This window comes from Pipra filicauda, unplaced genomic scaffold (assembly GCF_003945595.2).
Source record: "Pipra filicauda isolate LSUMZ 115617 unplaced genomic scaffold, ASM394559v2 scaffold390_size662804_pilon, whole genome shotgun sequence".
In the NCBI taxonomy this organism is placed as follows: Eukaryota; Metazoa; Chordata; class Aves; order Passeriformes; family Pipridae; genus Pipra; species Pipra filicauda.
In genome coordinates this window covers 381,558-408,451 of record NW_024104521.1, presented here as the reverse complement: position 1 = coordinate 408,451, position 26,894 = coordinate 381,558, and the positions used below count along the sequence as shown (strand labels likewise).

The following is a 26,894-nucleotide window of genomic DNA, read 5'->3' as shown; positions in this document are numbered from 1 at the left end:
TTCTCTGCAAACTCCAGATATGCAAGTGATTTATCTTTCAGAGCTCTTCCATGATTTAACCATCAGCAATAACATCTCTCCCTTCCACAACAGCGGCCCACCACGAAGCAGATATATTAACACCTATTCAATCCAGCCACAGAACTCCCCACACCATTATCACCTCATCATCAGACAAACTCCTGAGACCAAAAGCAGAAACCAGATTCCACAATACACTAGCTCTAGAAATAACTCCTGTCAGTTATTTTTCTGTAAAATAGCTATTTCAAAACAAAGAAGTAGCAGGTACAGATGGGCTCTCCACCGGAGCAGAGATCCAGCTAAAAACAGGTTGCCAAGGTAACCAAGCCTCCACAGCAAAAAAGTAGAGTCTCCTGCAGTCAGTGCCTTGGACTGCAGACAGCTGCCCTGCATCTCTGTCACAGCAGCTCATCGACTGTCTCCCCATTTCACAGTTACAAGCATAACTTTACCTCTCTCCCAGCCCCGCAAGTCCACACGGCCACAGCTTGTGACCAGGTGGGGCTGTTTAACAAACAGCACCTTGGGCTTCTGGAAGCAGAGTAGCAGAGCTCTGGATTTCCTATAACAAGTGGTGTGAAGTCTTTTGTTCGTTTCTTTGCCTCTTGCTCTCCCAACAGAGCCCTGCTGAACGGCCTTTGTAGCAGGTGATTGCACAGTGTGACGAGAAGCCGCTGAACATCCAAACACAGTCAACATGAAAGATGCCCCCGATAGGGAGACACTATTTTTAAAAGAACAAGTGTATTTGTCTAGAGCATAAGCACTGACCAAATGACAAGGAAAAGCACCCTACAACTGCCTATTGCAGTATTTCTGAAGTACTTGCACCGACAACAATAAAAGGAGAAGAATTCTTCTGTTGTGAAGAATTCGCTTATGTTTCATTTTCCTGCTCCAGTTAGAAAGAAGACAAGTGATTACCATAGCTTGAAATAAATCTTTATACCTGAACTGCACTGCTCACAGTTGATCTGTGCTGGTCCTTCCCTAAGAACTAGGAAGGAGAGGGCTGTGCCTTCACATGAAGAGGAAACTCAGTGCTGCACTCAGAGCCTGGTGAGAAGAACTAACCCACCAGGTTTACAGACACTGTGTGCACTATACAGATAAATTTATCCAACTGTTTGGAAACCACACATTCCTAAAAAAGTTGCAGTGTTCCTAATTAGGATATGCACTATATCAATACTAAAAGAGCAACCAATCTGTTTCCACACCAGCACATTCTGCAGCAGCCTGTGCTGAAGTGGCTCTAAGGAACAGGATCACTGTGGAACATGAACCCTTAAATCTCTTTCCTGTGTCTCTGTAGTTTGCTTCTAAGGCAGACTCTATACTGAAAATGAGGACAGCTATGCCCTGGAGTTTTCAGGATCAACAACTTTTAGATCCAGCTTCATGTGCCCAGTGCGTTTCAGCAACAATTACACACATAAAATGAACTATTAGAGAAAAGGTCCAACTGGCTGAAAACCCCTCTGCCCTTGAGCTCCAACAGAGCACTGATGCTACTATTCCTGAGCAACCTGAAGCCAAACCAGATGTGTCACTTTTTCTCTGCTGCAATCAACTGTTTGCCTCTTATAGCCCATCTGCAGGCTACCCTCTCACACCAGCCAGGAAATTATCCTTTTTTTTTTTTTTCCACAACAGAGGAGCCGTTCAGTCTCTCAGCTGCACAGCAGCTGACAGCACTGTGACCCTTGCTTGGGCTCAGCCACCTTATCCCAAATCCAAGATTAACAGTGATGGATAGTTTGGGCATGACATCTATTTCAGCATGAACTGGAAAACAGCACCATTTTTGCAATAGCCTCTAGAGTCTTTTTTTTTTTTCCCCTTATAGATACCTGTCTTTGGTATCTCTCGGTAGGACCCAATAGACCCACTATGGTGAGCCTCGAAACATCCATAATTTCACAATACAACACTGTCACTAGAAATTCTTTGGCAACAAAAGCAGGAGGCTGTATCTAAACTAAACAAGCAGCCACCAGTATTTTCATGCAAGTTCCTCATTTTGAGCACACTGACTATGCTTCTTAAATCAATAAGAAGAGAACACAGCTTTGAACACCTACATTTATAGCCTCAAAACCAAGTAGAAAAGCATGGTGAGTGGACACAGAGTCATGTGACTGGCTGTCTGTGAAAGTGGTGTAAAACATACAGGTTGGTTTTTAGGCAATTTTCTCTCCAAAGGATTATTATAGCCAAAGGATGAAAAGCAACATCACCAGCTTTTACAGATACTCTCTTTGCTTTTTAAATTGAAGTGACTGCAGAGAAAGAGGCTCTTAGCTCCTCCACTGCACAGCTGCTTTTGAAGACAGACACTTTCCCTTATCAGCTCTTGTGGCCAGTCTGTCTGCCAAGGAGCAGCAGTACTTCCGCTCAGTTATTTGCTGCCCTTCTTCAAGCCAATCCTCTGTGAGAAGACTGTGGGTAGCCAGAATCTCCTCTTCTACCAGAAAGGAGGTAATTCCAGTTAAGGACAGATGCCCTTCACTCACTCCTTCCCCTATTCCTATTCCTATAGCAGACTTACCTTCTCGCCCTGTAAACCTTGTTTCAAACAGAAGTATATCCAGCCCCAGCCAAACTGGGATTCATGCAAAGTTTTCATTTAATTTAGTGTCTCAGTATTCACTCTTTGAATCATGTGTAATGCAACAGGACTGTGGAGGTAGATTAAGAATAAAAAAAAGTAGTAGTACCATCCCTTGGGCAAATCAGAATGTAGCACAGATTCTGCCAGGAGCATCAGAAGGCTCTGATGTGTTATTACACAACAGAGCAGAAGAGAACAGCCCTGAGACACACATCAATGAGAGCCTGGATGGGTTCAGCACAGCATGGAGGCCTCTGTCACCGCATCTGCTGCGCTTACAGGTCAAAAATCTTCTAATGGTGCATATAATGGCTCTCAACAAAGGAGAAAGGGAGAAAGAGAGATGCGAGGGTTCCTCAGCTGCAGTATAACATCCATTAGCAGGATCCTGTGTTCTACTAAAATCCTCCAGTTTTCTACCCTTCAACTTGCAGGGTACACTGGGAAGAACAGTGATTTTCCCATTCTCTCTGGAAATTACCATTGTACCAATAGTATATTCAGTGTCCTCCTCTACGTGTCTCAACACCTTTAGGAGGCTCTCCACCCACATGTCACTAAAAGGCAGCTGATAATGACATCTGGGCAACACTTCGATGCCACAAAGAAATCATCTGCCTATGAGTGCCCCAGCAGCACAGTAACCACCCTGGACCTCCCATAGCCAGCCTGTTCACATGTACATACTCTGAAGGCAAGGTCCATTCCACTCATTGTAGCACATGGCAAGCCAGATCTGCTAAGGCTTAGTGCACTAGATTGGAACTGAGAAGAAAGTGGATTCAATTCTTCAGGAAGCAGCACTGGTCTTTCTGTACTTCAATTCCTCCAACATAAAAGAGAAAACCGGACTACTCTGCCTGCAACAGCACTGGAAACATCAAGAGCAACAAGAAGAGCCCTGGCTGTACCTGGCCAGATGAAAGGTTCACCTATGTACAGTGCTCTGTCTCTAACTGGTCAACATCAAATGCCTGTTGAGAAGTAATAGGCCAAACAATTCTTTCTCATAATGCTCTTCCAGATTCCAAAATACAGCATGATTTCCTTACATGAGAGAGACTACAGCACAAAATATGGAAATAACGAATTCTCAAAACAGACCAGTCCACTCTCTTGTTCCACACTGGAAGTCACAAGGGCTAAGCTAGGATAACCATATAGCCCAATGTGCAGCTGTGAGAAGAAACCCCAGCACAGACTAATCACCTGTAGTAAATGCTGTAACTGAAAGGCAATTCAGAATTAGGGCAGCAAAAGGCTCAAATACAACATTCTGAGATGACCAGAGTGTTAAAAGGTGCAGATCTGGCCACATTCAGCACTGGCAGGCACTCAGCAGAACAGTGATCAAAACAAATTCAGCAGGAGATGAGTATCTACAGATTGGGTTTGACAGGAAAGAACCAACAGAGGTAATTTCCAGATAGAGCTGTAGGAATAGGAAGCGTGTCCAAGAAATAGTTACATTGCTGTTACAAACTAATGCACCAGAACTCCCTGAGGCACAAACTATCCCAGCATTCTTGGACAACTGAACCAATTACTCACTGACAGCACTTGCAGCTTCCTGTCAATCAGCCAAAGCGCTAGAAAACAAGACTGTTGCACCAATGCTGCAGTCCCCACTCGGGGGAGCAGAGGAAGCAATGAAAGCTCTGCCAACATCACCAGTCAACATGCTTCAGCTCCTTCCCTCTGCTCTGATCAGGAGGGAGCACCCAGCACCCCCCTGCAACAATTACCTGGCTGGACACTCCTCCAACCACAGCCGCGCTGCCCCCCTGCTTGCTGCCACAGCCACTGCCCCAGGTTCCTCCTCCAGGCTTCTGTGGCAGAAAGCAGCTGGCTACTGGCAGGCTCCCCATCAACAGCACCAGCACTCTGCAGCTGTTCCCTCTTCTCCCCATGACTCTCAGGGTACAAGCATGGAAGCAGCCTGTTTTATAAATGAGAATCAACAGCTTGCCAGAGGGCTGGAGCACATGCTGGCATAACCCACCACTCCCAGGATCAGTCGAGCAGGCCACTTCACTTCCAACCCTTTACTTTCTTTCTATAGCCCCCATCCCCGGTACTCACTGTTCCCACCTAAATGGAGCCAACAGTGTGAAAATTGCAAGCTTAATGGAAATGCTGATTGCTGATGCCAAATGCTGCTTGATGGCAATCCAGCTAGCAATAAGAAAGAATGCAAATTTTCCAACTTAAGCTAAAGCTCAGATGAACAATATGCTTTTTTTATTAAAAATAAAAAATAACACCCACAAACTTCATTCCTCTTTAGAGAAAAGGGGAAGTATTGAGCTCAGTTCTGTTTTGCCTGACAGTGTAGGTTCACACTGTTAGTTAAACAGTAGTCTTGGGAGTTAAGGTTGCACATTTTTGCACAGGGTTTTAAAACAGAAAAGGAGGACAATCGGAAGAAAAAGCAGAAACATTGTGTGAGAACATGGAAAGACAGCAAGGTAAGGAAGCCAGGAGTGCTTCTGTTTGAACACAAAAAGAGGGCAGGGATAAATCACTGCATTCTGAATGCTGCAACCCCTCCATGCATACAAAGAAAGGGCTGCGAACAGCTGACTGTAACACTTTATCATCAATGGGATCGTTTCCCAGGAGAAATTTTCACACTATCTCCTACGATCTGCAAACTGTTAGGGATTCACAATCAAATTCTCCAGCGTTTGCTAACTTTATTTTAAAAGTAATTTGCAGGACAGAGCAATATATCTGGATGAGACCTGCCAGGCTGAGGCAGGATGACCAAAAGCTTGCTAGACTTCTGTCCACGCAAATGACTAAATTCCCTTTGTGCTCATCTGAGCAAGCCTCTGTGGATGAATTCCCATCCTCACTCTTGCCAGGTGACCAATAACAGCCACAAATTCTTGTATTATTCTTTTTCTATCCACCAGCTACCAGGGCAAAGCTCTTTATCATCAGTATTAAAATATGTTAACATTACTAAAGGTAACTAGAATTAAGTAACAGAACACCAAGATTTAAGTAAAAACAGATGCTTCCCAAAAATGACACATGCAGGGAATTTAGAACATTCTCTTTTACAAGAAATTCACTGAGGTTTTGCATTTCTTACACAATCTTCTTCAAGAGATTTATACTGGGACATTTCACCAAATGGCTGTGTGCTCTTACCACAGAAATATTCTAGCTTTGGCTGAAGAAGGTAATGTGGAAAGGTTAACATGAAATTGGCCCATCGGGTGAGAATGGCAGCAGAAGACTACAAGCAGATGTTTGCAGTCTTCCTTCTGACCTTCACATATGCTTCTGTCTGCAAGTGGGCTTTGTAAGATGGGACTGGGGTTTTCTGGGGCAACATGGGAGTGCTGCCAGGAGCACAAATTAAATAAATCGATGAATATCAACCCACAACACACACCACAACTACAAACAAAAATTATTTTAGAAAACTACCTTTCAGTGTCATTCCTTTCCTAAATTCATTGAAATAGGTAACAGGAATAACAGTTGCACCAACCTTGTGCTAACACAGGACCACATGTTCCAAGCATCAGCACTCCTAGGAGTAAAGAAAAAAGGACCCTCTAAGGACTGCTAATTCCCACTACATATTCCATGGCTCATAACAGTTACAGCCTTTAGTTTATGTGAGAAACTATATTCTTTCCAACAGGTTTTCAGAATTAATCCACATCCTCAGAAACTTCACTAAAGTCAACAAGCGCAAGCGTTTGTAAACCTGTTGGGCTTCCTATTAAATAGCTGGTCAACATTATCTATTTTCTTTCAGTTCCAAAGACAAGGAAGAGGATATAAAGCTTGCTGGTCACCCATCTACAAGTAAAGGGCAGGTAAGCTGCCATAGGCAAGGACATTGCATAAAATGCTACTTAATCACAATTTTTATACTGATCTACTGAGGCACTTAAAAAACAAACACTAATTCAAAAACTTCAACTTAATGATTCAGTTCATCAGAATACTAAAAGACCTCGCTGTTTTTTGCAATCCTAGACGTAAGCATCTCTGCCCTCAGGGTGCTAATGAGACCTGTGAAGTCGTGTCTAGTCCTTCTTGACACAGAAAGAAGCCATAAGCACATCTGAAACTGTCAAAACATCATTCTGAGAAGAAAAGATTCTTTCCTCTTTCAAGCATACCATAGATTATAGATACCTAGGATACACAACTAAGCTAGATGCCAGCTCTCATTCCTCAGTTTCCTAAACCAAGGAATGGTCCTAGCAAGTCATTCAAATAAGAGAATAGAAAAAGGATATTAGTTCCATCCCTGAAAGTTAAAAGTGATGAACAACTCCCTCTTTGTATCATGCAATGATTTCTAACACCGAGCTTCTACCCAGTAACACCTGCCAGCCTCCCTAATGCTCTAATCCCAGATCTCACTCTACCCAGTCCCTCCTGTATTCAGGGAGGGACTATTCCTCCTAAGCCACTATAACCTCCCTTTCACCTTAGACTCTCCATCCTCCCAGGTCAAGATCCTTTCCACCTCTAAAGACCTCCCCTTTCCATTAACTCAGAACTCCCATTCCCCTTGCATCTTTAACCAGCCTGAACACTATTCTTGCTTCTTCCTTCCTCAGTTCCTGGTGCTGCCACTACCACTGGGAACAGCAGAGAGAGCCCATCCTTCCCACTTCCAGCCCCATCCCTCAGTCAGGTGGCACTCTAAAAAGCCAGCATCACCTTGTACTCAAAGGGTTCATGAGATCCCAAATCTCCAGCACGGCATATGGCTCATGGCTGGGAGCTCTCAGTCACATGGAGATTCTGATGTGCACTCTGAAAAGTTGGGCCAGCCTCTCACTTCAAAAGGCATGGAGAAATGAGAAGGTGAGCACCAGGTAAAGCCTGAATTAGGTAGAATGTGTTGACCTACAAAGACATTCAAACTCTAGCATTTGTTCCATAGGTCTCTTTACAGTTTACAAGCAGTGCAGTGAAGTCAGAATGCATTTCTGCAGGAAGGTATTTGAAAGGTCAAGTCTCATATATTTACTTCTTTCTCTTTCCAAAGTAGAGAAAGTTCTATTCTTCAAGTAGAACCATTTAACAAACAGATGTTCTTTGTACTCACCCTAGATTTCATTTTATGAAAGCATTTTACACTTAACACACAAGCACCCTATTTCTTCTACGCTATTCCTACGCATGATCTTTATTAGTTACCTTTGAAGATGCTGTGCTGAAGAGACCATTCTCTTATGCTTCAACATCCTTCAAAGCTTAAGGACATTTCTTTCTTTGTTAGAACATTAGAGAATTCCTCATTGCACGGAAATTAACACAGCAGCCTTATCTATACCATCAGCTGAGTCATGACTGCTTCCTCTGAACCTCAAAGACTTCACAAGCATGCACAAGACAGCACTGTTGAATCCTGAACCTTGGCAGCATTTTTTAAAGCCATGAAAGACATTCTGCAAGTTTGTAAGAAGGTCAAATTTTATATTTTTAAGTCTTTTCCCTAAAATCTTTTAAGTCATTGTTAATGATCAAGCTCTACGATCTTGCAAACTCTCACGGCATCTAGTGATCAGGCACTTTACTAGTGAACTAGACTGTCTGGTACATCAGTATATAAATCCTGCCTCCACAAGAGCTGCAAGACAAGCTTCCCTTGCCAGGTAGCTGCTGCAGAATGTGACAGTGACGGCGGTATTAGAGATGAACGTGAGACACATCACCTGATTTCCAGTTCAGCAACATAAATGAAGTAGACCTGATCAACCGCTTAGAACCAGAAATGGCAGAGATAACAATTACTATCAATAATCAATATTGCTTTATTATTTCTGTGACTGAAAAGTGACTAAGCAATACCACTTTAAATATGCACTGCATAAGGGCAAGAGAGTTATATATACTTCAAGTTGTGTGAGGGTGAGGTTCTACTCCCCCCAAAAAATTGCTTATTTTAAAATGTTCTACAGAGGAACCTTTTACCTCTTTAGTATTCACCCAAAAACATTTTGAAAGCAATATTACCCTCATGTTATAAACACAGAACCTGACAGAAAGATCTGAAGAGTCTACAAAAAGGAAAAAGTAATTTTGTATAGTAGCATTGCAAAACTCTACTTTGATAATTCTAAACTGAAAAAGAAGAAAAATTAACTTCTTGATAGTGCTACATATTTGAAGCACCTTTACTAATAGTGCATTCTGCATCTATCAAATTAACTAAGCTAGAAGATAAGGAACTATAACATGTTAAAATGATTTGGATATTCACCTTCAATACTTACTAATGGCAAGCCCACTTTTAATCCTACTTAGCTATTTATTAGGGCAATTGAATGCAATTTCACTATTATTCATCATTATGTTTAAGATTTTTTCTATGCTCTAGTCTTGCTATTATAAGTCTATATTAGAATTGCTTTTCTGTTTCTTTAAACATGGGTTTTGCTTTAAGTGAACCATAGCAACTGCAAAGAAGTTACCTGCACCCCCTAAGCTCAGAGTGAATTGCTCAAGCATTGCTAATTTTGAGGTGGGAGGAGTTGTAGAAATGAGGTCTTTTTATATAAAAAGCTTAAATGACTCATGAAAACTCTTTTGGCATAGCTTATACATGCTTGACAACAACAACAACATATATATAGCACCATCCATCACTCAAGTGCTGTACAAACTAGCCCAAAAACATTGGGCATAACGGGCTATTTCTGAGAGCAGGGAACTGGCTGTTACCAAGTCAAGTTTCCTTATCAGCTATATAAAGTACCTTACACTTGACATGCAGTAAATCAGTGTTTAAAAAGTATAAGGTACCTGGCATAACTGTCCAGGAGATTTCCAATTGGCCAAAATGTCTGCAAGGGAATGGGTCAACACAAACATACCCCCTTAAAGTTTCTGACCTTGGTCAAATTTCCAGGCTAGTCACCAGCAATGGTGCACTGTCACAGATGAAAAACCTGAATGTTTTCTACAGTGCTCATACAGCTGCACACTAATCACAGATGGTGGAACTGAAGTGAATAGTCTGCTGAAAAGGGCTAATAAAGAAGAATCCAAATCAACAGACATGTCTGGATCTAAATGTCTGGTCTACCTATCAGTAAATGCACTTGCCAATCAGTTTCATAGGCTAATCAAAGTACAACTGCTTTTTACTTTCCAGCATTCCTTTTTAGATATTCTGGAATTTAGCTCCACTAGTGATCTGGTATTTATTTTCACACTACTTATAGCTAAAGTCAGCTTATACACACAACTTCTGCCACCCACAGATTTTCCTTTCTGTCAGTCCTGCTTCCAGCTCTCAAATTCCTGCATCTTTCTCTGTCAGCTAAACATTCTTGGTCATCTGGTCTGCACAGCTAGAGACTTCGCTGCTTTAAGTGCCATAGTCCTGGCCCCTTGACTTAATATGAAAAAATTATTCTAATAAAGGAGCTAAGGCTGGATCACATCCAAAGACTAACAATATTGTTCCTCTTTAAGCTCAGATGCTGCAAAAGGAAGTTCAACAGAAATAAGATCATATGTAAACAATATGCCACATAGTGGCATATCCAAAAAAGTATAAAGTATTACAGACTACATAAAAAGCCTTATATGTGTCCTGAGAGATGCCAAACACCTGGCTCTACTGCTTTTCTCTGCCATCACTGCAACTTAATATCAGAAAAGTAAATGCAGAAACTTTCTCGAAGTGCTGCTGGCCTTCCATACTGAAGACAAAGCACTCACAAAGGAAGAGCATCAATCAATCAGATGACACACGAGTGGCTTTCCTTAATTAGAGACTAGCTAACATTAGAATTGGCAAGTGAACAGAAGGCTCCATACATTGCTACCGCTTCCACCTACAACCTTTATCTCAGTTCCTCCGCACCTTATACTGACTACCTACCCCACACTAGTCTCTTTGTCTTCTTCTCCCACTCAATTTTCTGCTTGAAAAAACTCTCCTTCTTTTACGTGCCAGGTAGAACTCCCTGCCTTTCTTTCAATACTTCCTTACACCAGTTCCCTCCAGCTTCTTTGTTCCACTCAGTCCTGTTCGAGGGGCCTCCATTGCTATTATCCAAACTGCACCACAGGGGCATTGCTTCACTCATCACACACCTTGTCATTCTAGAAGACAAGTGTAGGCTTGAAGACCTTCTGTAAAGCACACCTGATGGGGCAACATGAGATCTTAGACCTTAGAGTGAACAGCTGTTCTTTTAGTTGTTCATCCAGTTATAACTAATTCCTCAATCCAAAATAAAAACCCAATGGTCATATAAAGGATAGAAATTAATTCGCAAGTCCCTGTGCTCTGGTTTGAAATTTTCTGTAACTTAGATCAAGACCATAGAAATAGCCATTCTTTCACATCAAAGGCAGCAGCATTCTGGGTAATCAAAGAGCAACCCTGACAAGGATAAGAGTTAATTATGAAATAGATCTCAAGATAGGGCTGGCAATTAGTGTTTACTCTGCAACATACAGCACTCTAGAAGCACATCTGGAGCAGCCAGGATGTGCCCTTTTACAGGTGTATGTACCATTCTGTCCAGGGCCTCCCAGTCTGTATAAACCACCTGGCAGCTACTAAAGAATCTCTCTGTTCACCTCAACTCCCTATAAAAACTTTTTTTGAAATATTCTTATGGTAGTTTACTCCCACATGAGAGGATCTCCCTAAAACACACAGAAATCCATAGTACACACGAAGCTCTTCAGTTACATCAGGTGTGCAGACATTCCAGGTCCTTCACAGAAACCTGATCAACCTGAGTGGTTTTTACATTACTGCTTTGCTTTCAAAGCATGTGCAGTACTCAACACTTCTGAGGCCCTTTACGTTTCCAAAGCACTATACAAACACTATTTAATTAGAGACAGCTAACAAGAATATCCCAAGATACTGAATCTCAGCATGCAGCAAGGATTTTTATTTTTTTCCCCCCATAAATAGGTAAAATTAAGGACTGAAAGATGCCTAAAAGTGTGCTGAACTGTGGAACAATACCTTCAAGCAAAAAGGTGTTATATTTGAAACTTCCATACTGCCAGTGTGTAGGAAAGATCCAGCCCAGCCTGGCCAAACAGAAATGGCTCTGGTTCACTGGTAACTAGAGAGGATATCACACATGCTATCAGATGCAGTTTCTATTCACAAAAGACATCCACACTGTACACACACTTCTCCTTACTGGCACTACACTGCAGCCATGCCTCTAGGGGCTCTGCTCTGATGAAAACAACTGAAAAGAAATTAGTAATCCCTTAATTAGTGGCACCCGTTTCACCTTCTGCAGGAATAATTTAGACAGTCTGAATGGGCCACATGTCACACAAAGTGAAAATTTAATAAATGAAAGTGACTCAGATTGTCCGTTCATTTCTCTGTACCTACAACCTAGCTGGGGAAGGCTACTGAAGGTAAGTACTCAGTGTTAACTTAGAACAGCTTCACAAACCACTCATCACTGTCTTTTTCAAAAGCCTCCTCTCCCAAATTTCTGATGGGAGTTGCGTTACACCAGGCAAGTCACGGATCCTAGGTCTCGAGCACAGCTCCAGGAATACACAATTAGGGCCATGTTCCCCTGAATTTTCATAAAGCTCTTGTTTAAGCCACAACAGCAAGGGGATTAACTGTACTTTCCTAGCTGAGCTACTTCACTGCTTGCTAGATAAGAACAGAAGCACACACCCTAACCACCAAAAACGTCTGTTAGGTCTCATCATCCATTCTGCTACTCCCTTCCTCAGACCTCCCACGCAATAACTGCATCATGTCAGAGTCCTACAAAGCTATGTCCAGTAGATTATGTCAAACCCTGTAATATTTATCTATCTCTGGATACAAGTGGCATGAAACAGACTTACCTACCATCAAATCAAAGGTCAGAGTTAAAAGCCTCTCTTCCCTCACAGTGACATTTCTAAGCTGCTCTCTTCAGAAGGGGCTGCACACACTACTCTATGTGTATGCAGCTCTGACAGTAAAAAGGAAAAGCAAGGTCCATCTCCCTTTACCCAAGAGCCTGTTTTCCTTCTACTCACAAATACCTGAGAGAAACACTACTCCATAAAACATTACTCCCTTTCTCTAATCAGGTGAACAGGGACTCAGGTAATGAAACAGAAAAACAAAGACATTTGGATACCATGGTGATCATGGCCAGACAAGAAAGTAAATTAGCTACCATTATGATAATGAACTGGCTTTCCAAAAGAGGCAATTTGCATGTAGCAACTGAGAAGCAAAATAAAGATGCTTTAACAGAACTGCTGCTTGCTGTTTAACCCTGTAGCAACGGAACAAGCAGTCACAGCCACCAAACAGCCACTGCTCTGGGCTTTTCCTATTTGACTGTCACTGCAGATGCAAAGTACCTGACCAGAGCTCCCTCCAGGTGTAATGAAGTCTCACTCTGCATTTCTTCTGGTAGCACAGCAGCTTGTGCACAATCTGAATGCACCGTCTGGAAAAGAGAGGGTAAAGGATTAATGACATTGCATTTTCCAGGAATTCTACATCAAACCTGGAAATGTCTCCGAAATCAGCAGCAGAGAAACTCAAAGACTATCAGAGGAGGATGGGACTTGTGGCTTTGAGCTCCTAAAGGGAATGAAAAAAGAATCAGACAAAATGAAAGAAAGGGGCCTGTATGTCAGTTTAAGCTCAACAGGATTGGACTGAACACAAATGCATATTCATTGTTTAATTAACACTTTCCACTCTTTGCTACCCTTACCTGAGAGTCTCATAAGCTCTACAAAATGAGTTACTTGTAGGCTCCATATGTATGAGATACTGCATGTTATTGTAAAATCTGGACACAGTGGAGTTTCTCAGTTTCTTTGGCCCAAATGATGAGGCTAAAGGAAGTAAGAGTGTCAAAAAAACTACAGGATTTTTAGTTTGACTGAGGTGTGTGGTTTAATTACATTTTTAAAAAAAAAAGATAGATATTTGTATTCATTTTTCCAGTCTCCTTAAAAAGTAATTTAGGTGGAGCTTTGGAATGATGAAGCACTACACATACAAGCTCTGGAATCCCCCAACACAGCCAGTGTACTTGGCAAGTCTCTAAATAATCCTGTAGGTCTCTATAGCATCTAGCACTCATACAAACTTTCAGGTGCACAAACATTCTTCACAAATAATATCAGAACTAAATATACAGTATAATGAGTAAATTCTCTATCATTAGCTATCATTACAGACAAGACAAAAAATTTATACAAATTTCAATTTCTTAGGTTAGGCTATTTTTAGTTATTAACATTTAGAAAAAATAGAAGGAAGGCTTCTAAAAAGAAAAATTCCTTTTTCCCCAAATTCTTATTTGTCAAAAACATCTCATTAATGTGAACATCTTTCTGAAAAGACATTGATGAAAGACACTACACATCAGATAAACATAGAGAAATCAAATCCTAGAAATTTGCAAGGAATTTATTCAAAATGGTGTGAAGAGTTCAACAGCAGGCTTTAAAAATAAGGCTGTAGAAAAAAATATGCAGAAGGTGTATCTTATTCTTTTCAGACCTTTAGATGATCCCAAAAATACCACAGTGAGGTAAGAACTAAAACTAACTTTGAATGAACAAAAGTAACCCCATCTATAATCGCTGAGCATCACAGTAAGTGCTGTATTTCAAATAGCATTCTCATAAATTCAACCAAGAAAAGGAAGCAAACCAGCTAGGATAGACAGCTGTCTTCAGATCAGGAACAGTAATCACTCTGGGAAGAGACCTCCTATTTCTGATGTTACTGGTACCAGACAATGCCCAGCACCTTTTCACCTACATATTTGCTTGGCTGTAAGTCTAAAATTGGCCTCTACAAGAAAAAAAAAGCAGAACTCTATTTAAGACGCTGACCAGAGAGAATCTGCTAATGGCTAAAACGTTTCTTTATAATAACAATAGCTGTTAATGCAAAATAATCTGCATACACATCTCATCACTGAAACCTTGTGATTGTACACAGTAGCATACAGCTACTGTGAAATCAAGGCACAGACAGAAAGGGATTAGAAGGGGCATAATAGTCCTAGTACCCCTGCCTAGACTCCCAAACTACACTGCTTTAGTTGTGAAACTGCTTTAGTTATGAAGACATCCATCCCGGTGGGGTATTTCTGTTTTTTAGTTTTATGCTGAGGATTCATAATACATATAATGGACAAAAAGCACCCTTACTCTAAGCAATCTGGATTTCTCTTTTAAATATTAATATGCCCGCCCTTGAGCAGCTTTATGTTGTCACCTTTTAAACGTACTGCAGAGAAGTATGACACTACTTGTGCATTCAGAACACCCACTTTGTCTGCAATAACTGTGTCTGCTATGGGATGGTTTCAGACAGGAGCATAGTGAAAGGACTGCACAAACATGCCAAAATGAATGGATACAGATGTCCACTGGTGGTTGCTACTACTCATTGTTTTTAGTCTCATGGAGTTTCTGGATGTGACATTACTTCTGAGCCCAAGCAGTTCACACCTTTGTTGTGAAACTCCAGTGCATTATACCCATCTACAACTAATTCTGAAACTGTCATTAAAAAAAACATTTCTCACAAAGTCAACTGAACTATACAACCTTTGAAAAGGCACTGTAATTGCAGGGTTATGTGGGCAAAATCAGAACATGGTGAAAAGTTACCTTAAGGGAAAACATCCTATGTGTCTTTATCTTTTCTACAGAATATAGTGCTGTTCACGCCTTGGGGAAATTCAGCACTTGTACAAACAGTCAGAGCAAAGCCAACAATCTGCCTAAATCCTATTTCTGCCCTCCGGGCTAAAGCAGCACAAAAGCATTTGAGGGGCCCCCGTGGGACACATGGAATGCTCATGAGTAGCTCTGTCCTCTTGTCTCCTTTTGCCCATTGCTCAGTTTTACCCCTTGTAAGCTATTTCAGGCTTAAACCTCTCTTCCTCTCCACATTGCCTTCCAGGCCTCACATCAGTCATCCTTGGGTTTTTAAAACTGTCTTTTCTGTTTCTAGACCAAGATTCATCTTCTGGGAAGTGGGGATTCTTGCAATGACTTTGTGTTATGAAACTTCTTTTAGACTGAAAAGCTCTTTGTGTTAGATCAAGTAGATTAGGAAAACAGTCTGAAAGGTAGAAATTCATTTCACTTTCAATTTTCTGGCACACAGAGGATTTTAGAAAAAGTTACTGGAAGAGTTCATGAAACGCCATCCTGCTCCCCACCAGCCACAGCGTTATTTCAGCAGGAAGATCGCTCTGTGAGCAGAATTCCACCCGAATTCAAACTTCAAATGAAATCACAGTGAGTTACCCCACAACACTTACACATAGAGATCCATAGGAAATTCTTTCATCATGTGTGTTACAATGAATTCCACCATCAAATCTGACAAAAAAGAAAATGATTAAGTAAGTATTGAGCTGGCTACTGGTAACATCTCGTAGACTATGAGGAAATCAAACTGCCCCACCTACCTACCTCTACCAGACAACAGTCCTGCTTAGATGAGAGGAATTTCACTTGTTTGTTTGTTTGTTTTAAAGAGCATTGGACATCCTCTAGAATTAGAAAAGAAACTACTGCAAACTGACGGTACATACTGTATCCTTTTGCTTTGAGGCACTGCTTCCCCATATACTTTCCCCCACTAAGAGTCAAATAAAGACTATACAATGAATTCTGATGTTTAGAATTGCTCTCGCATTTCAAGCCTTGTCGCTAATGGAAAACTCCATTAAGAAGCAAACTTTAGAAAATTATTCTTGCAAGAAACAATGGACAACCTAGAAGTTTACTTAAAGAGACATTGTAGATAACACCTATTCTTCCTTAAAACAAATTCTGAAGTAAAGCTAGTTTGATCTCAACATAGGCTAGGCTTCTGCTTAAGATTAATTCGGGGGGGGGAAAAAAGAAAAAAGGAGAATGGGCTGCCCATTTAAGGGCTCCCAGTGTGAGGATAAGAGGCAAAGAATATAGAAATACAACTGAAAGAGATAAATTATGATGGTTCAGCTAATAAATGATAATCGAATGTGTGTGTGCTCAACACAACTTCAGCAAAAAATGCTTATCCCATGCCAGTGGTAACAATTGTGAGCTGTAACCTCCCAGGGCACTTATAGCCCAGCAGTATGACTCAACAGTGACTAAAAACAGTCTAGAGAAAGAGTGCATAAGATCTGATAAGTCTAGAAATGCTCTTCATGCAGCTATTGTGTCTTGGCTTCAACAAGCACGTCTTTGAAAATGCTGGAAGTCTAAGACTGCTTCCATACCATCCTGCTTAAGAGTCATTCAGGGATCCAGGCTTCATCCATTTCTGAACGCATTTATTCTTTTGGCCCCCACAGTAACGAGAGCCACAATTTAATCATGTGTTGTATGAAAAGCTTTTAACGATGCCGCCATATCCGCAGGCAAAACCAATCCTAGCTACTGACATCCTATTGGTTTTTTACCCAGAAAAGGCTAAATACCCAGCAAACACATTCACAAATATGTCCTTTCCATAGGTTTGCCATCCTCATATCACCTACAAAGTACTTAGGGCTAATTGTTACCACACTCACCTAAAACTGAATTTATTAATGAGCTGTCCTCCCTGTTGTTACTAGCTCATATCAAAGGGGCCAACTGGCTTCTGGAAAGCTTACTGTGAATATATATAGGATTTCTTGCTACAGAGCTGCAATCTTGGATTTAAATTGTCTGTGAAGCAGCCATGTATGGTATGGAGATGGACATTCCATTGTTGGAAACATCTTTAGTATGTAACTGTCCTCCTTTTAAGTCCATCCACCCCTCCACTTAAGCCACAAACCTCATATTTCTACTGCACAACAAGAGGTGCCTTGGGAACCACAAGCACACAGGTACTGTGACAATACTCACCGAGCACAGCACACACCAGCGGGCGGCAGGGCAGGTTCTTGTCTGCTGCTTTCTTACGATGTCTCATCGGCTTCAAACACACAAAGATGAAAAGAAATCAGCAGAAGCCTGAAGTGACAGTCTGTGTATTACTGTATTTTTCAAGCAAGTAGTATCATCAGCACAGGCTTCCCTTTGTCCTTTTCTCCAACTGCTGTCTTACCTATATTAATCCTAAAGGCCGTGGCTGGAGCAAAATTGCGCCTGCTTTTCCATACTGGGGTTTTGTTTCTCTAGCTGTGTAACTGGAGGGCCCTGTTATACTGGGGGAGGGTGTGAACACCACAAGACAAAAACAAATCACACAGCAATTCCTCCCCCTTGGTTAACATACTGATTTGTTCCTGACCCAGAAGTCTGATTGGCATTCTTAACAGTGTGTGCATTATTCAGTGGCTTTGGTGTTTATTGTAATAGACCAGAAAGGCTAACTAGATGGCAAGTTTGTTGTTAAGTGGTAAGGACTGGCATCCTTGAAGTATGCTCACTATAAAGTAAGATGTTTGTTTCTGTCCTGGATTAGTGACAATTTTAAGTGCTGTTTCACTGTCAGATAAGGTGGAATTTGCCAGTATAACAAAGACAGAATGCATCAAGTTAGCATAACCATTCAAGCTACTTGTAACTACAGAGCTTCATGAGCCAGGTAATGACACTGCCCCCACAGATATCTATAGGAAAAAGCTCTGGAAAAAATACTTTCCTCCCTGAAGGTGAGAAGAAATCACCTTCAGGATGAAGCATAAGCCAAATGAGAGCACTCAGTGTAATTCCAGCTGGCTATTATATATCACATGAGGGCTCATGCTTGCTGAAGATTAAGGCAGAACATTCCCTCTGCCACTGATTTCCTCAGAGATCTCATAATACGCAGCTCCTCCTCAGCTACACAGGCCTCTGAATTCACTGACAGGGCAACCAGCTCTTTGTTCTTTGAAGAGACATTCTGAGAGCAATTTCAAAATCATTCCCCAACTACTGCATTTCTCACAGTATTTCTACATGCCTTAGCAATCTAGGTTAGATGTCTGTGACACAGTTTCCAACATACAGGGTCTCAAATCCTCTCAGTTTGCATCCCAAAGAGAAAACAATCTAGAAGAAAAGACTCACCATTCTATGTAGGTTTACACGAAAATTCATGTTGTCATCATGAAGAAAAGCATTAGCATACTGATCCTATTGAAAAGGGCAAGAAGAGGGAGGAAGTGTGAACAGCCCAGCATCTTACAGTTGCCTCTCAAATCACAGGTGTTTCAGTGTAATACTCCCAACATATAACTATAAAGTTAAAAAGATATCTGTAACTTCTTGCCCCCACCTATGTTTCCAGTCACACAAAAGTAAACCCCTCCTGATCCCAATTCCACTTTAACTAAAGCCTGAACTACTGCTTGTTTTGTTAGCAATTTATTTTCCATTCTCCTCTTCTGCTCATTCAAACTCTGGACTGCACACACCACTATGTCAAGAGTTCAACAAGTGCTCCAGATGTATAATATATGAAGGTGGTTCTCCAGCACACCAGTTTCTGTGACTATGTGGATGAAGGTTTAAATTGGCATTTTAATGGACCCATCATGCCAGAAGTTACTGCAGTACTAGCAGATGTTCCACCTCTCAGGCAAAGCTCATTCCAAGACCATCTCTACATTAAAGAGACTTCTCCAGATAATGCATGGTCAGGATGGGTAATAAATATAACCTCCCTTAATACCAGAACCAAAACATGCCCTTGTTATGGAGAAACAGAATTTCTTATCTTGTGTTATCTATGCATCCACCTGAAGAAAAAGTGCCAAACCCATTTAATTAGAAAAATTTAAAATGTAGATGATTAACTTTCAGGCTGTACCCTGAAGAAACATTACTTCAGAATCCTTGCCCTGCTATCAACATTACACCTTTTCATTCTTTGTTAAGAAGGAAAGGTCTTTATTTGCAAGCAAGCAAAATGCAAATGCCATGCAAACACAATCACCATTCAGGACATCAGTCAGACCATGAGTATATACTTCCCATGAGACAGGACCACATTCTGCCAGGACTGCTGACCTAGCTCTGTGATGCTGCTTTCTCACCCTACTATCACAATTGCTACTTGTTTTCCTTGTAGGGACCTACAGCCATGTGACTTTCTTTCAGACTTCTACCCTTCTTCAGCAGAAGGGATATGGCATAGCCTGTGTTTACCATGAACAGCACAGCGCTGAAAGCCATTAGCACATTACTCATCTAAAAGCCACATCACAAGGTCACTTGACAACTAAGAGAGAAAAGGCTTAGGTTCACTTTTTTCTCTTCATTCTTGGGAGTTGGATAATCTTATTTGGGTTAGCCAATTTTCAAGTTTCGAGTCAACTTTAACAGTACTGTACCAGGTTTATTAGCAAAACATTAAGTGCCTGAGGTCCTAACCACTCAGTTCCATTGTGGATATTAAACTCCTGCTCCACCAGAGGCAGGTAGATAGAGCCCTGTAACACACCATCTGCTGAGCAGCTTCACACAAGAAACTTACCTCTGCTATGCATGTCAGGATGATCAGGCACAGCTTGCCACTGTGCAGCCGGTGCTCATCTGCAAAGAAGAAAAACAAGTCCTCTGTGAGCCACACAAGCCTAGCAAGGCTAAAGAGAGAGCGAGCTGTTGCAGCAAAAGAAAAGCCCAGCTTGGAGATAATTCATACTCCTACTTCCTCTGTGATATTTAATAGTCTATTCCCATTAGGCATTCACCCTCCAGCCTGTCCACTAAATCCCACCCCACAGTCTGCACCAAGAGCAAAAGTTTCAGATTTGAACCTCCAACAGCACTGTAACTATCCGCTGGGCTTCCAACCTCATTCAGTTTTACTTCCACAGATACTCTAAATACTGGGGTTAGTCCCTGTCTTTCTGTCACAGCAGAGACACATTGTTCCCTCTCTTTGACAGGATGGAAAGAAAAACATCACCTTTGCTGTAGGTTATGAAACAAGCGGCAAAGCTTTGTCAGACACACAGCACGGTGTAGCAGAATGACTCCTGACATTATGCTCAAAGTTCCAAGTTTTAACCCCAATACTGAGAGACACGACCTACTTTGCTCTGTGCAAAACTATGAAAGGAGGAAGTCTGCAAAGACTTAGCATTTTAAGCCAAAAGAGTTTCACACTGATCATGTTCCAACAACTTCTTATTCATCCTACACTTTCAAGCAGCTTTGGCCCTGAATGACAATTGGAGGGCTGAAAGACTCACTAATAGAGAGGGACTAAGGCAGAAGAATGCAATTTTTACTTGGATTATTTAAAACTCTCCTCTCTCAATTTTAACCTTGAATATAAAAAACCCTCAAGATACATATAGTCATAGAGGACCACAGGATGGAACAAGCCTCTGGTTCAATCTTTTATAAAAACAGGGCCAGGTAAGACCAGGTTGCTGAAGGCACTGTCCAATCAAGCTCATTTAAAAATCTTTGTTCTAAAAAACAAACCGCTCACACTACACACCCCCAAACCCACAAAAACAAACAGAACCCAACAACAACAACATACCTATAACCAAATCCTGAGGAAGCTTAAAATTGCACATTCCTGAGACCTCCAACAGCTTTTCTAAAGCATAAGACTACTAAACATCCCAGGCATCTGCCTTAAACTTGGAGAAGATGGAAACATGAGACCCACTTTCATATAAACCAGGAGACAGCCAAACTCCTTGCATCTTTGCAGATGACTTCTACAAACACTTTGCTAGCTGGTGTGTATATGGTAATCTATAAAAATAGATAGAATGGGCTTAACTAGCTGCTCTGTCTAGTTTGATGCCTTGTTTTCTTTACTATGCTGCTGAGGGACAGATATTTATAACAAGATATGCCCTGAAGTATGCTGATTTCATCTTGCTGCACTAAGTAAGATGAAGAGGAATTTTGGAATGGAAAAGTTAAATGTCTCTCCTATTTTCTTACCTCAGCTAAAATGTTATAAAGTCTTGTACTCCAGCAAAGCAGGAGAAATGGCCTCAAATAATACTGATGCACAAGAGTCTTATTATATTCATATTGTAAGGCCTCCCTGTATATTTCTGTAGGTGCTGCTACCACTTCTCTCTCTGGGGATTATGCTGTAAAGGCTCGTTTCACACCAAGTACTCTGCCTCCTGCCGACGCTCTGTGAACATCACGCCATTTTCAGCAGCAATGGGGCAACTGCAAGCAGCTCCTTGCACAGACACTTTGTATTTCACAGCATCCTTCACTAAAGGAACAAAGCAAGCCACTTTCTAAGGGGAGGTGTATCACTATAAACCCTGCTTCACCAATGGGAAAAAAATGACACAGAGGTTTTGTTTCTCCCAAGGCGGCTGCCTCTGACTGACACAAAAGAGGAAAACAAGAGGATCTAGGAAAAATAATCTATTAAATTATGCTCTCCAGGACAGGACCAAAACAACTGTCTAGTCCTGGATATGGAACAAACCAGTCTCCCCTCTAAGTGTTCCCAGCTGTCTCAAGACACCTGAAGTAAATTGGAATTATTCATCTTTTTTGCTATATTGGTGTCACATTGAATCATAGAATCGCTTAGGTTAGAGAAGACCTTTTAGATCATGGAGTCCAACTGTCAACCCAGCACTGCCAATCTACCAGTAAACCATGTCCCAAAGTGCCTACATGTCCTCTAAATACCTTCAGGGATTGTGACTCGAGCACTTCCCTGTGCAGTCTGTTCCATGCTTGATCTTATACAAGAAAAAATTAGGCAGGGCTCCATCTAGAATCAAAATATAAGGACAGGAACATACCCACTAGAACTAATAAGTTCAGGTTTGGAGGGCACACTTTAAACGATCGATCAGTGGAGCTCATTGCCACACACTACCATGGTGGGAGGGAGATTAGGTCTATCAGCCAGACCAATTTCAAACGTTACACAAGCTAGAACCAAAGCAAAGAGAGAAACATCAACTCCTGTCTCATAGCATAATAAACTCATCTCTTACTGGCTTGTTTAGTAAGGAATCCCCTCTATCAGATTTCACTCCATCTGAAACTAATCCAGTTTGGCAGTTCCCGAATCCCTGCACAGACTTTTCATGTTACGGTGACTAATAAGTGCAGAAGTTAAATTGAAAAACACAAAATTGTTGCATCAGAGATCTGGATCAGCAAGACAGACCCTGAGAAAAGCAAATGAGAATGATTAGAGAGCTGGTAAGCCCTCCTCATGTGTACAATCTATTGGAAATGACTGAGCAAAGATTGATGTGGTTTAGTTCAAAAGACAAAAGCTAGAGGAAACATGAAAGCAGATTTCAAATACATAAAGGCTGACACAAAGAAAAAAGAAACAATCCATTCTCAATATCTATCTTGGAGAAGATAGACAGTAATTCAAATCATAGCAAAGAATTTAGGAAGCACATGAAGCTTTCTCATAATAAGGATGGTTAAACACCAGAGTGGACAGTCTGGAAATGGTGCTCCACTATCACAGTGTCTTCATCCAACCTGTCAGCAACACCTCTGAGAAAAGATTCAGGTAAATCTGATTCTGCCTTGGTTTTGAGGAGTTGTCAAGATTTAAACCCAGACAGCAACTAAATACCATGCACCTGCTTACTCACTTCCAATGCTTCTCCTCTTCCCCCAGTGTGAAGGAGAATCAGAAAGAAAAGGTAAACCATGCGGGTTGAGGTAAGAACAATTTAATAATTAAAACATCGTCATAATAATAACCATAATAATCATCAGCAGAGTGAGAGAAGGTAACAGAACCCAAGAGAAACAAGTGATGCACAATACAATTCACGATACAATTGCTCACCACCTGTTGACCAATACCCAGCCCATCCCTGAACAGCAAATGGCCCCTTTTGGGTAACTCCCCCAGTTTATCCATTAGGCGTGACATTCTATGGTGTGGAATATCCCCTTGGACAGTTCAGGTCAGCTATCCCAGCCATGCTCCCTCCTTGCTTTTTGTGCACTTCCTCACTGGCAGAGCATGAGAACTGAAAATTTCTTGATTTAGGGTAAGCACTTCTTAGTCAGGGTCAAAATATCAGTGTGGTATCAATATCATTCACATACTGAATCCAAAATAACAGCACTGTATCAGATACTAAGAAGAAAATTAACTGTGTCCCAGCCAAAATCAGGACAGGGGTGCACTAGACATTTTCATAAAGTCCCTTTCAGTCCTAATTTAATTTATTCACTTTTTCCCCAATTAGCTTGCTTGCAGAACAAGGCAGCCAAGTGTAACTTCACTGTAAGCTAGTAGGTAAAAGGAAACTCTCCTGCCTGTTCTCTTATTCAATGCCAAGCAATCACGAAGTTCAATAATTGATGTATCATAGCTCTGCAGCTGTCATCCTATTTTCATTCAGTTGTTACATCTAACTTCACAGCAAAAGTCAGTAATAGGCTGAAACACGGTGCAAAGATCACTTGTTATGTTCACACTATGGTCCTGCCCATAGAACCACTGGGCAAAACAGCACCCTTGGGTACCCTGAGCAGGAGATGAACCAATACTTCAACTCCAGCAAGCTGAAATTAACCACCACACTACTACAGGAGAAACAAAGATGGAAAGATGGAAAGATACTTTCTCAAGCAAATTACTGCCAGTGCAGTCTAAGTTACTGCTGTTCTCTTTACAATTACATAGCTACATGTTTAACCACTAAATATTAAAGGACAAAGGAAATATTTCCTCCCAATGCTGAGTTTTACCTCCTGTGTCAGTTTCTAAGTGTTCTTTAAAGTACAGTTCTCTGGTGCCTGAGACTTCCCCTCTCTGACAGTTGGGAATCATATGCTCACACCTCCTGCATCTGGACAGGCTTGGTTATTAGGTACTATAATCTATTATTAGATTCTTTCCATACTTGACATCTTTCCTGCCAGCATTAGGTCTCTCCTAGTCTCATAACTCTTTATCTCACAATAAGAAATCTCTTAATTTTCCCAAAAGGTGGAATTCCTTTAAAGGGACTCCAGTTCACTTCTATTTCTGGAGTCACTAGACATGTTCTTGTGACCTCCTCACTTCAAGAAGCACTGTTTGCTGCATCCAAAGAATTCATTTACCTTTTGTGTCCTGCATCACAATTGAGCTGTACTTCAAGAAGGTTATCAGCAGGTTGCTGGTTTGCACATCAGCATCCAAAGGTAGCTCTGCAGAGCTTATAACTGGAACAAAGCAGATAAGACACACAAGATATAATGTAACAATTATTGACCAAAGCTGTAGAAAAGGGATGCAGAAAGATCAGCTTTATAAAAATCAAGAAGCAAAAGCAGTCACAGCTTGTGCTAGATACATCACAACCCAGCAGGGAGCAGAAATGTACTTTCCATACCCGCAGCAGTTCATTGGCATTTCTCTGGGACACCAGCTGTACTTTTGACATCTTAACAGTGGACATCATCTGCCTTAGACTTCACAAGAAGCCATCTCAGTTCCTCAGCTAACTGCACAATGTGCCTCCTGCTCGCTCCCCATGCACACCATCTGAAGCACAGAGTTTACGAGCTGCCAAACCCCTATCACGTGACTGAGCCACATTTTTACTGATGACTGTGCCTGAGCTGTCCTAAAGGGCCATTCTCAGCCTTCCCATTCAGAAAGCTTTATGAGAAATATTGAAAGGGAGGAGCAAAAAGGTAAGTGGTAAAAATGCAGCATGCATTTACCTGCAGATCCTGCCAGTCTGATACCATTTAAGGTAAATTAGCTCAGACAAAAGAAACCCCAAACTGATGGAGGTAGTCTAGGAAGACTTCAGTAAAGTACTTAATACAGTTCTGTATGAAAAATTAAGAGTGAAGCAGATAAGTGGGAAGTAATACTTAAATTTAACGTACATCAAAGATCTGGTAAAGGAGAAGCAATTGGAGAAATTATTAGTCTGAGAAGAAACTACCGCTTGAATTCCTTAGGTGTCACTTTAGATAATAGTTCTCGGGTTTGTGAGTAACCTGGGCACAAGAAACAGTTGCTTGCTAATGAATCTAGAGCATGGTGCTAAAAGCATCAAGGCTGTGAAGTTCAGTCCCCATATGGGCCATTCACTCGATGATCCTTGTGGGTCCCTTCCAACTCAGAATATTCTGTGAAATCTGCTAATCGCAGGAAGTTGGGACATGTAAACACAGAGGAGTATCAGACTGTGCACAAAGAATAAAAACAAGAACAGATAATAAATACAACATGAAATTCAACGATGTAAGCCATAGGGTCAGGAATTCAGGGATTTATTTCCATGGCAAACCGAGAGCTCATCAGCTGCCAACAAACTACCTTGATACACTATCAGATCATGAGATGACACGCTACCAACACCAGTGGTTCTACAACATATCCAGAAATGTACTTCCAGCAGAGACAGGAACACTGTAATGCCTGGCACAAGGTGCTGGTGAGACCTTATCTCAAACATTTTCTATAACTATGCAGAACCCATGTTCAAAGAGGATGAGCTTAAACTTGAAGAATATTAGAGAAAGGTTAGCAGGTGGAACATAGGAAAAGAGTACCCTTCTTGTGAGACAGCAAAATACATATTTTAGATAGAAATTACTGGGAAACAAATTAAGTCAGAGTTCAATAAATTTAAGGGATGGATATGCCTGCGAGCACAGGGCACTAATAGTCTAGGGGATCTTTTCCAGCTCTACGTACATGACAATAACATGGCTGTTCTGGCTGCTTAGGAGCTCAAACTCACAGGTTTTCACATGTAGGAGGTCACAGGTGGCTTGAATTACAATTGTCAGAAGGCTCTCTCTCTTCTCAAGCTATAGAGATAGCCTGAGATAGGGCTCCTTTTGCACTGGAAACAGATCTACAGACCACTAGGACACATCTTAAGAACTATATTATCTCTTTTCCATCTATCCTCAGGAACACCCAAGGCTTTTCTCACTCTTGAGGAAAGAAAAAGGTATTTATGATGAGACTGAACCTTGCAAGAAGTGAGGAATTACTTATAAATGATTGTTGGATGTCTAGGTTGGGAACTCTGAAGGGAAGTACTTTGATCCTGTACACAACTGTGTTCTGGTTCAGAGAAAAGTCAGCTTTAACATGCAATGCCTTTCACAATTCAAGGCTTGTATCTCATAACCCTGTAATGAGGCAAGTGAGGCTTATTTACCCCCCTGGAACTGGGGCAAGGACAGGTACAGAAAGATGAAGGAGACGAACCAGCAGTAAAATGCAGTATTCTTTAAACTGAGCACAGAGAGGCCCAGAACACAGTAGAGGTTCTCATGGAACTTAGGATTATACAATCACCTTGAATACAAAATTGTAGCCCTTGGAAACAACAGGTCAAATAGATCAATGTAA

General features: G+C 41.3%; 1 protein-coding gene across 6 annotated transcripts in view; it reads right to left on the bottom strand.

Moving 5' to 3' along the window:
* Positions 1–26,894, bottom strand: part of ARMH3 (armadillo like helical domain containing 3) — a 127,365-nt gene that overhangs the window by 73,733 nt on the left and 26,738 nt on the right. For all 6 annotated transcript variants that reach the window (XM_027721688.2, XM_027721696.2, XM_027721705.2 and 3 more), the window contains 6 exons: positions 24,632–24,733; positions 20,067–20,125; positions 18,659–18,724; positions 17,507–17,576; positions 15,937–15,997; positions 12,995–13,083 (listed from right to left, as the gene is read on the bottom strand). In XM_027721688.2, the coding sequence (XP_027577489.1) occupies positions 12,995–13,083; positions 15,937–15,997; positions 17,507–17,576; positions 18,659–18,724; positions 20,067–20,125; positions 24,632–24,733 (447 nt within the window). The remainder of the gene's footprint in view (positions 1–12,994; positions 13,084–15,936; positions 15,998–17,506; positions 17,577–18,658; positions 18,725–20,066; positions 20,126–24,631; positions 24,734–26,894) is intronic.